The 10,857-nt window shown below is 30.7% G+C and overlaps 1 protein-coding gene across 1 annotated transcript; it reads left to right on the plus strand.

Moving 5' to 3' along the window:
• Positions 1-2,510, plus strand: LOC113846281 (probable N-succinyldiaminopimelate aminotransferase DapC). The gene is made up of 2 exons (XM_027474362.1): positions 1-291; positions 986-2,510. Exons 1-2 carry the CDS (start codon positions 82-84, stop codon positions 2,132-2,134), a joined length of 1,359 nt encoding a protein of 452 aa, XP_027330163.1. The 5' UTR covers positions 1-81; the 3' UTR covers positions 2,135-2,510.
• Positions 2,511-10,857: the final 8,347 nt, after the last annotated feature.

Raw genomic sequence — 10,857 nt, forward strand, 5'->3', positions numbered from 1 at the left:
AACATTTCATTCTCACAGTGGCAGCCATCGACGGCGTCAGCAGAAACCAAAAATTGAGCGGAAAGAATCAAATTGGATGCGATGCAGGTGCAGTGTACCTGCACCCATTCACTCATGAGATTCACGCCTTCTTCAAAATTTTTAAGCTTTTCAAATCACTTCAACAACGTTTTCAATATTGCTTCTTCTTCCCCTCCAACCCCCAAGTTCCCATCTTTCATTGCCGCCGCCATGTCCTCTGTTTCCACTCCCAATGAAACCGCCACTCATAATACCCATCGTCCTTTGCAGGTTCACCCTTTTCAGATCCCTTCATATTTTTAATATTTCTTCATATGGGTTTATGTTATTGTTTATCCTTTTGGCTCTAAATTTTCATGTTTGTAGCGAAATAAGATGTCTCAAATATTAACCACGTTATGCTTCTATTAACCACTCACTGACCGCTGCATGTGCTTCTAATTAGTTTGGAAAGGAGTTTTAGAAGAATAGGCGATTGTTCCTCTTGGATTAAGCTGATCCCAACGTGTTAATAATATCTGTTTATCTTAGCTTTTATTCTTACTCGCTACATTTTTCTTTGTATTGATATCGTGATGCTGTTTTCTTTCATATATGGGACATTCACGCGCTATAAATTATCTTTTTTTTTTCAGTATAGGTCAAATTCAATTTATATTCATGTTTCATTCTGAATTGCTTAGTTTCGTGGTGAAGGGTATATTTGCTATACTTCAGTTGCAAATTTTTTAGGATTCTTATTGCTAGCCTGTATAGTGTAAAAAATCTTCCTATCCAGTGCAGGGACCGAGATCATATCTTGCCTTGTAGAAATAGGTACTTTTGGGGAGGGAAGATAGTTTAGTTCTATTTTGTTCTTGATATCTAGAAAAAAAAAAGATGAGGGAAATAAACCATAACTTCATATAGTTCATAGTTGAGCCACATGTTACTTTGACTTTGCTAACTGTCGTTTGTTTGTTAGATTGCAAAGCGCTTAGAGAAGTTTCAGACAACAATCTTCACCCAAATGAGCTTGCTTGCCATCAAACATGGAGCCATAAACCTTGGTCAAGGCTTTCCCAACTTTGATGGTCCAGAATTTGTAAAGGAAGCAGCAATTCAGGCAATCAGGGATGGGAAAAATCAGTATGCACGGGGTTATGGAGTTCCAGATCTGAACATTGCCATTGCTGAGAGATTTAAGAAAGATACTGAACTAGTGGTAGATCCTGAAAAAGAAGTTACTGTTACTTCTGGATGCACAGAAGCAATTGCTGCAACTATATTAGGACTGATAAATCCTGGTGATGAGGTTATCATGTTTGCTCCTTTTTATGATTCTTATGAAGCCACTTTATCCATGGCTGGTGCAAAAGTCAAAAGCATCCCTCTGCGCCCTCCAGATTTTGCTGTCCCTATTGAAGAGTTGAAGTCCACAATCTCGAAGAATACCCGGGCCATTCTCATAAATACGCCTCACAACCCTACTGGAAAGATGTTTACTCGAGAGGAACTCAATTCCATTGCATCTCTTTGCATTGAGAATGATGTTCTGGTTTTCAGTGATGAAGTTTACGATAAGTTGGCATTTGATATGGATCACATTTCTATAGCTTCTTTGCCTGGGATGTTTGAAAGGACAGTGACGATGAACTCCTTGGGGAAGACATTCTCCTTAACAGGATGGAAGATTGGGTGGGCCATAGCACCCCCACAATTAACATGGGGAGTGCGACAGGCACACGCTTTCCTCACTTTTGCAACCTGCAATCCTATGCAGTGTGCTGCTGCTGTAGCTCTAAGAGCACCAGACTCTTACTATGCGGAGCTAAAGAGGGATTATATGGCAAAAAGAGCTATTTTGGTCGAAGGATTGAAGGCTGTTGGCTTCAAGGTATTCCCATCCAATGGAACCTACTTTGTGGTTGTAGATCACACCCCTTTTGGACTGGAAAATGATGTTGCATTTTGCGAATATCTAGTTAAGGAAGTCGGAGTGGTGGCAATCCCTACAAGTGTATTTTACTTGAATCCAGAAGATGGAAAGAATCTTGTCAGATTTACTTTCTGCAAGGATGAAGAAACTATTAGGTCTGCTGTTGAGAGGATGAAAAAGAAGCTTAGAAAATGATCCCTTTGCATTTTCCAGTTGTGATATGTATTGGAATGAAGACATTTATTTATCTTTGTAGAACCACTAATGTAGGATTGTAATAAATCTGGTTAATTGAAATGGATGCCCGGCAATCTTTAGTCATTACCAACATCTTATCCACCAAGATTATTTTTCTTCCCCTGAAATGAATCATCATCTGAAGGGTATGTACAATGACCAGAAAGCATGCCTATCAGTGAGTAAGTGATGTTATCCAGATTTGATTTAACTTTTACCGTTAGTACGAGTTGTATTTCCATGAACTACTATCATATTTTTGCTGAATCTTATCCCCTCGGGCCCAAGCCTTTTACCTTTTATTATCCTTTCGTCAGGATGCATAGAATCAATAATGACCCTGCAATTATTTCCTCTAAGTTTCGGTGTTTTGTTATTCTCTAAGTGGGTAGACCTCTTGTGCACCCCAACCATAAGACTAAGAGCTGTTGATATACATGTTTTTGTTTTTGTGAGTAGGAAATGAGGAGCTTCCATCACATTTGGGCGTTTTTCTTTATTTGTTCAGTAAGATAAGATAAATCCACATAGTTAAGTAGACGTTACAATGGCATATAATAGTTGTAGAAGGACAAGATTTAGAAGTACTATAGGTGTTTTGGTGCTGTTTTTCAGTTAAGATTAAAGTTTTACTTTAGTAATATATGTCAACTTTTAATATTAATCTTTATTTTGTAGATTATTCAAGTGAAACTCTAATCTTTGATTAGAAAGCAACATAGCAAACACTTATGGTACTGCACCTAATTTTTGCCATTAGAAAGTAGAGTAGAGTTGATAGATAGTTATATAAAGGAGTAAATTACACTAACTACCTTCAAGATTTGGAAAGATAACATTTCACCCCATTTTAAAATCGAAATTACACTATTCTCCAACTGACTGGAACGTTAATGGATTTTGAGGGAATATACAGACAGGATATACCATTTTTAAGCGAGGTTAACATAATGCAAAAAGAATGAAAAAATAAAAAAGAAAAACTCCAGACGTTCTGTTAATTTAATACAAAAGAAACTGTTTCTAATAGTTAGATAATGAGGCTCCCTTGCCATTCAATGATGATCTCATAGGTTCAATTCAATTCAATTTATTGGATTACCAGAGTTTGAAGAACCCCTTAGTAACCCCCCACCTGAAGCTGCACACACATAAGATGGATCCTCACACCGGGTAACTGTAGTGTTAATCTCTTCGCTTATTATGATTATTTAGTATAGTTACATTTAATGCCTCTTTACTTCACGGTTAGTAAAATATGGGTAGAGTGTAATTTTCATTTTAAAATGAGGTGAAGTGTTATATTTCCAAACCTTTAGGTTGGTTGGTGTAATTTACTCTATTTAAAATGAACAGTTTGGAAAGTTATATTTGATAGAAGTGCAGGGGTAACTAATCTTGAATACGTGACAAATCGATCCTTTAAATGTTTTTTCATTTATTAGTGCTTGTTCTGTGATACATGAAGTTATGTTAGCAGATCTTATGGGTGGAATGAAATGAAAAGTGTTGAGATCAAATGTAACTGGAGGGAATGAAATAGATTTACCGTATCATTCTTTAATATTTTATGATAGAACGTAATGAAGTTTGCATTTTATTATTTTGGAAGTGAACCATTTGATAAGAAAATTAGAAGCTGTATAGTTCAAGAAAATATTTTATGCTTTTATTCAAGTTAAACGATGACATAACGTGTGTGTGTGTGTATATTTAATGATAAAAGAATTACTTTTTCAACAAGAAAAAATATGCTTAATATTTTTTAAAATATTATAATGTCATTTTTATCTTTAATTCCTTTGTTCTCTCTTTCTTCTTATTTTTATTTCACCTTTTAACAGGAATAATATTTTCAATGAATAATTAATAAACTTAAAACATTTTAAGAATATATTTAATAAATAAAAAGAATCAAACTATAAATGAGTTAAATAAATAGTTTTAATTTTTTTTCTAACAAGTCAAAATTTAGGTTTGAATTAATTGTACAAATGTGTCAAAATTTAGTATCATATTTTTCAAGTTAAACTTGTATTTTAAATATTCAATTTGACCTTTACTCGAAACCCATTTTGATGCAAAGGTGTCATGAAAAAGTTATAATTTTTTAATGGTGGTAATAGTTGTGAACTACTACTAGCATACCTATAAAATGCTCAAATTGCTATTATTACACGTATAAAAGGCACTTTGGTTTAAACATTATTTTATTAGAATTGATTTTACAAATTGATTTGTGTGCAAAAATAATATTTAAAAAAGATTTAATTTTATTTGAATGGAAAGAGTAAAGTAACTTTAAAGGTGCAAATAAAGTGCCCTGTTAAAAATTGTGAAAAAAAAAGTGGCAATTAAAACAAAAAAAATGCTTTTACTTTTAAACATTTAAAGCCAAAAAAGGAAAGAAAACACTGACCCTTCCCCTTCCCCTTCCCTGTTATGCTTAATGGAGAGCATTTTAATTTTCACCAGGATTCCACTCTTCTCATTTCGTCTATATAAGTATGATACATTTTTATTTATCTCCTTTCCCCTCTTTTCTTATCAACCCCCGGAATAAGCTTGTTTGTCGTTTAAAATTCAAATTGAGCCCGTTATCTTTTAGTTGGATTGGATCTCAAGTACACCTAATAAAATATATGGAAATAATATAAGAAAAGAAAAGAAAAGTTGACTGTTCAGACTATCAAAAAATAAGTTGACAAAAAAAAAGAGTAACTAAAAATAATAATTTAAAAGAAAAGTAAGAGAGAAATATAGCCCAACAAAACAATGAATCACATTCCGATGTGTTGAATATGCACTAAAAAAATTATGAGTGGCATTCAAGAATTCATAAATTTAGTCGAAGAAAAGATTAATTTGATTGGGAAGATATATCGTTCTTTTCTTTTTTCACTTAATTCATGAAGTTTGAAGTATTATTTAAGCGTTTGTGAATTCTTTGGGCTAGATTTCAAAAACATGTTTCATACTAAAAATGAGTAGAACAAATGACGAGCTAGATTGAGCATTTTTAGCTTTGAAGATTGAAGTTACTCGAAGAAAAATAAGATGTCAGTTACTTTAGAATATTATTTTTTGGACACGTATAAAAATGATTTAGAAAAGTTAGTGTACAGATGTCATCTAGTTGTAATAATCCTGTTAGCCATTTTTGTCTCTAAATAGACTTGTAAAGTAAGAATTACTATGCATAAAAATACTTAGATCTCTTCATGAATGTCATTGTACCCTTCTCTTTGAATCATTTGGCTCAATTGAAACAAAATGTGAATATTTGTTCTCTGCCTTTTTCATTTCTTCTTTCCTCGCTTACTTTTAATTGATCACACGCTTGAAATTTGGGTTTTTGTTTTATTATTCAGTTTTTATAGAAATTTTTTTCCTTTCAATTTTTGTTTTATGGTTTCTTTTAGATGATAGGGATTTAGTCCCACATTGTGTTTAATCTTATCAGTATTTAAAATATTTGTTGGATTATTAATTTTCAGTCCAAACAGTGCTTAAAATTTTTTTAATTAAATCTTTGAACTTGTTTATTATTTTTAAATTAAAAGCAATAAACACATGTATAAAGTTAAATATAAAATTTTAAGTGTAGAAATAAAATTAAAATAAAACTCAGTAATGAATGGAGAAAACATAAGCACAGTGATGAATCATTGTTAGGAAGATTGGTGTAGCCTGAAAAGCCAAGGACATGCGGACAATGAACAAGAGTTTATTTACATCAATATTATTTGAGAATGCTATCTTATATAATCAAATAAATAATCACGCAAGGTTGATAAGAGTACCGATCAATCAGTACAGCCGAATCATAATCGTACACGTTTTATAGCCTACAACCAATGTACCCACAATGACTATGACAAGACTCTAATTCTAGATTTTGGCTCATCAATCATGACTTGTAGGCACTATGCCTCTATCAACAGGGCTCTCTTCTCTTCGTCCAAGCGTGGGGTTGTGTTTGCAGGATACTTAGTTCCATTATTCAATTATTAATGGGTAATTATATCGTATGCTTAATTACTTCCAATCCTATCTATTGCAGCATATTAATGTCATGATGCTGTCAATTACATATAAATTTGAAAAAATATAATTTAAATTGTAATATGTAAGCACTTATTTGAATTTACGTTAAATGGCAGTGACTTGACATCATCTGCAGATAGGATGGTTAATGTTAAATGGACACGTTTTATAAAGTATATTTAATGGTTCATTTTTATGAACCAAGTTTCATAGATTACACAAACAGGTCCTAAAAAACATTGCGAAGATATAAGTGGTAAAAAAACAAAAGAAGACTCGAGTTACGAAGAGACAAATACTCCTAATAACGTGCAAGGACGAAGATATTTTGAATCTTGTATTTAATATTTGATCAAGCTTCTTTCGTCTTAGTGATAAATATGATATAAAAATATAATTATTAAATTCTACATAAATTATAAGAATTTTTCTTATATTCATGTTGTGTCTTTTTCTTTTACATGTACAACATGACACTGTCATGTACGTTAATTATCGAAATCCTTTATTAACTTTGAAGGACAATATCTTAGGTTGGTGATCTCTTAATTCGACTATCTCATGAAAATTTTATTCCTTTACAGAGTAATATGGAGAGAAAAGAACCCACGTTAGCATCTTTTTACAGAGATGAAATAGTTGTTATTTGTTGACAACAACAAAAATTGTTATTATTTGGAGAGGTCGAAATAACTGATCATGGATTTGAGGCTCTAGCGACGGTGGTCTAGGGTTGAATTCCGATTACAAATGAACTAAGAAAGTATTTGTTTGATTTTTATAAAAATATAATTTTTTTTAATTTGATCCAAATAAATGTATTATTTAAAAGAAAACCTTAAATCAAATAAAGTTGATACTAACATAATATAAGAAAATCAAATTTTTTTTTGGTAAAAGGAAAGACTACAAAATTATAGCTCTAGAGAAAGGAATGTACATGGCATATGTAATAAGAAGGAAAGACAATTAAGGGGGAGGAGTTAAAGCTCTAAAATAATTTGCTAAAGACAATCTAAATTAGCTGGACAAATTTACAGTAGAATAATCTCGATTTAGAATAGAAGAGGACAGTACAGAGATAAATTACTGAAACATTTAATTAAAATGACTCCTCTAACTGATTTAGAATTAAGCTGAACCTTAGATTATGCAGGTCCAGCTCCTTAGCCATGGAAAGGCTATAACACCCCAAAGCTCAGTTTTATAAGTTGAAGTTTGTCCTAAATAATGATAGTAACCTTTAAGCCAATTATTATGTTAATCCCTTATGAGACCACGAGGATCAAATTTTCTTTACAAGCTTTATAATAATTTAGGGTAAGCCACCCATTAGATGTTGATTGCCAAGTTATGTTAGTGATTCTTTTAGGAGAAATAGAAGATTCATGTAACAAAAAGGCAAAGAAAATATGCCAAAAGTCTAATGAGAATGACAACAATTAGATTGAAGGGAACCCTAAATGAGCATCATGCAAAAATTTATTCCTCCAAAATATAGTGACATGCTAGATAAAGTTCTAGAAGTAAGAAGTCATATGTTAATTCTCTTTGCTCATGAGAACTAACTCTTACAATCAAAAAGTAAAAACAAAGTTCAAAAAATGCTTTCAAATTGTTGAGGACAGAACTGACTCATCAGTAACTCCCTACTTAATTTTATCTTAGTTAGAATATGATCATGAACAATTAGTATGCATGGCTAACAATACAATATTACCGATTCTTATTCGTACAAAGAAGAAATTTGATTCTTCAAATTAAAGCATTTTTAACAGAAGTTCTGGGAAAATTTCAGCATTACGAGAGTGAAGAAGGCAATATGTAAATAAATAAACTTGTCGAGCTCTTAGTCGTGAAAATATGATGTGCTTCCATAAATAGGCCCAGCTCGGCTTGAGCAAGACAATACGTGGTTGACCCATGAATCAAGTATGAATTATTTGTACTTTGTATCTGATGACAGGATAAGCATCTTTGATTGTTACAAGCTTGTATATCACACTATTGTTGTACCATTTCACAACCACAGATTTATTGTTTTTCGTTTATCCTTTCCTTGTGCCATGGATGACATTATATATATATTATTGAATTTATACTGATAAAAATAATTGAATTTTCATGTTATTTCACAAATAATTAGTTATCCCACGATTTCCTTATATCATTATTGACATGGAAGTATAGTATATAACATGATGTTAAACTTTCATGTTTCTATTTTCCTTTTTTTCGTTAATGAATTAATTGAATTCAGTCTTGTTATATCAATAATAATACATTTCTTCGATGTCTATTGTTTAAGCGTGACAAATTCAGTGTCTCTTAAATAAAATCTTAATTTCGAGTTCTCTAAAAAACTTAGTTCCTTAAACGAATCTATTTACTTAACTTGAATAAATCAAAGCGTATTATAATTTCTAAAAGTCAAAGGCTCAGCATATTAAAATAAATAATAATAATTAAATTTGTTAAAATGAGTTATGATATGTTAGTCAATCCAACTTGTGGTGGATTTTTAATGCGAAAAGGCTAGTTCGCATATTATATAATTAAAAAAAAAACGACTCATCAAATCTATCAATTAAATAAATCAACTTGTAACATATATATTTTATCTCACTTAAATATAATATATGATACGGTTAATACCAGCTATTAGGAATATGCAGAGGTTATTTAAAATTGTAATTCTTTTCCGGAGAAACAAAAATATTGACAAACGGGCAGGAGATCCGGTGAAGGATATACAGCTAAGATTTCCACCCCCCCCCCCCCTTTTGTGATATTATGAGTATATTATAATTATAATTTTTTTTTTTCATTTAGGTTTTCACTCATATTACTGTTTTTAAGTTTTACTTATTTAGTTTTTTAGTTTATATCATTAAGCATTAGTCTTTATATTTTTAATTATTTAATTTTAATTCTTATAATTTTTATCAATCAGCAGTAAATATTATTATTTATTTCTTTATGAACTAAAATTTAATGATGTAGAATCATAAAGACTAACATTTAAAAAATTATAAAAAAATAAAAACTCAAAATAAAGAACACTTGCAAATAGACTAAAATGTACCTTAAAATATAAAAAAACCCCGGCGTTTGAAATCCAAAGAGTGACGTTGAGGGCTTCCAAATTAGGTCGCTGCGCACGGGAGCTTCCGCTCTTAATTTTTGTTTATGTCATTGTTTAGCAAAACTTTTAGATGGATAAAAAATACTATATATGAAAATAAATAATAATATATGACTAGTAAATTTAATTTATTAAATACATTTTTTTAATCTTTTAAAAATGTCAATTGTGTTTATTCCTTATTTAATATTTATATTTAGTGGAAGTCGCACATTGTATATTCTCTTATCTAAGATTAAAAATACGCGAATTTTAATGATAAAAAAAAAATTTAATTAAGTATATTTTTATAGAATGCGAATAAATTTAAGAAATATTTTAAAGAATTTATAGAAAAATTATAAAAAAAACTGTATTTTTTAACTTATTTTAACAACTCTTTTATAGTAATTTATTAAATAAATTATTTTGTTTATAATTTAATGAATTTTACAATCAATATAAACTCTCATGTAATAAAAATTTATTAAATAAATATTTAATTTAATTACTTACCCTTAACCTTAAATTTTATATCATTATAAAACGATCTCCCTACAAACACTTACGTATATACTACAAAATAAACTATATGTTGACCAAAAAAGTGTTTAACATTAAATGTGTTATCGTTGGATATTTATTTTGAAAAGATCTCGTTGGGCATAATTTTTCTTTTTACTGAGGTTGATTTGTTAGTAATCAATTTGGTATAAATAGATTTAAGATATTTATGCAGAAAAAAACTTTCATTCAACATATTATCAATAACGATAACAACTAACATTATAAATATACAAACATTCACTATACAAATAAGCTTTTGAGGTATTTGATAGTGTCAACAAGGGCTCAACATGCACGTATTCTTCACTCACAAGGGACCTCCTCATGGATTCATCAATCGCCTGCTTTTGTCCAACATTTGTTCCAATCGAACCATCCAACTTGGATAGCTGTGTACTTATTATGATCGATAGCCCGACAAGTCAAAAAGATCTACATCGAATGATAATGAATCTAATATTATATACATGTTGACCCCAAACTTTATGACATTTAATTTATAAATCTTTTTATATTTACAATGCCTATATTTTGCCCATTCCTTTCAAATGTAAAATTGATTCACTCGTGTTTGACTACACCCGAATTCTAAAGACTAACTTCATGACTGAAGCAGAAGCCAACAGTTAACTTAAAATTAATGTGGACATGAGGGAGTAAAACAACAAGCCAACTATACGAATTACAATTAATCAAATTCAATGCACCCACGGATGTTGCGGATGCTCAACCACAACTTTCTACCTTCACCTTTGTTTAGTACCAGAGTAGAAAAGAGATACTAGTAGTGAAGTGACCCATTTCAAATTAAACAAAAAAAGAAAGGAATTTTTATTTTGGTAAGCCAGAAAAGAATGCATGTATGTGGGTTGTATCTCTTCTGCGTTAGTTCTATACTTCTATTTATGTCTTTAGCACTTTAATATGCGCGGATACTTATTTT

This window comes from Abrus precatorius, unplaced genomic scaffold, assembly GCF_003935025.1.
Source record: "Abrus precatorius isolate BTA unplaced genomic scaffold, Abrus_2018 Scaffold10, whole genome shotgun sequence".
NCBI lineage: Eukaryota > Viridiplantae > Streptophyta > Magnoliopsida > Fabales > Fabaceae > Abrus > Abrus precatorius.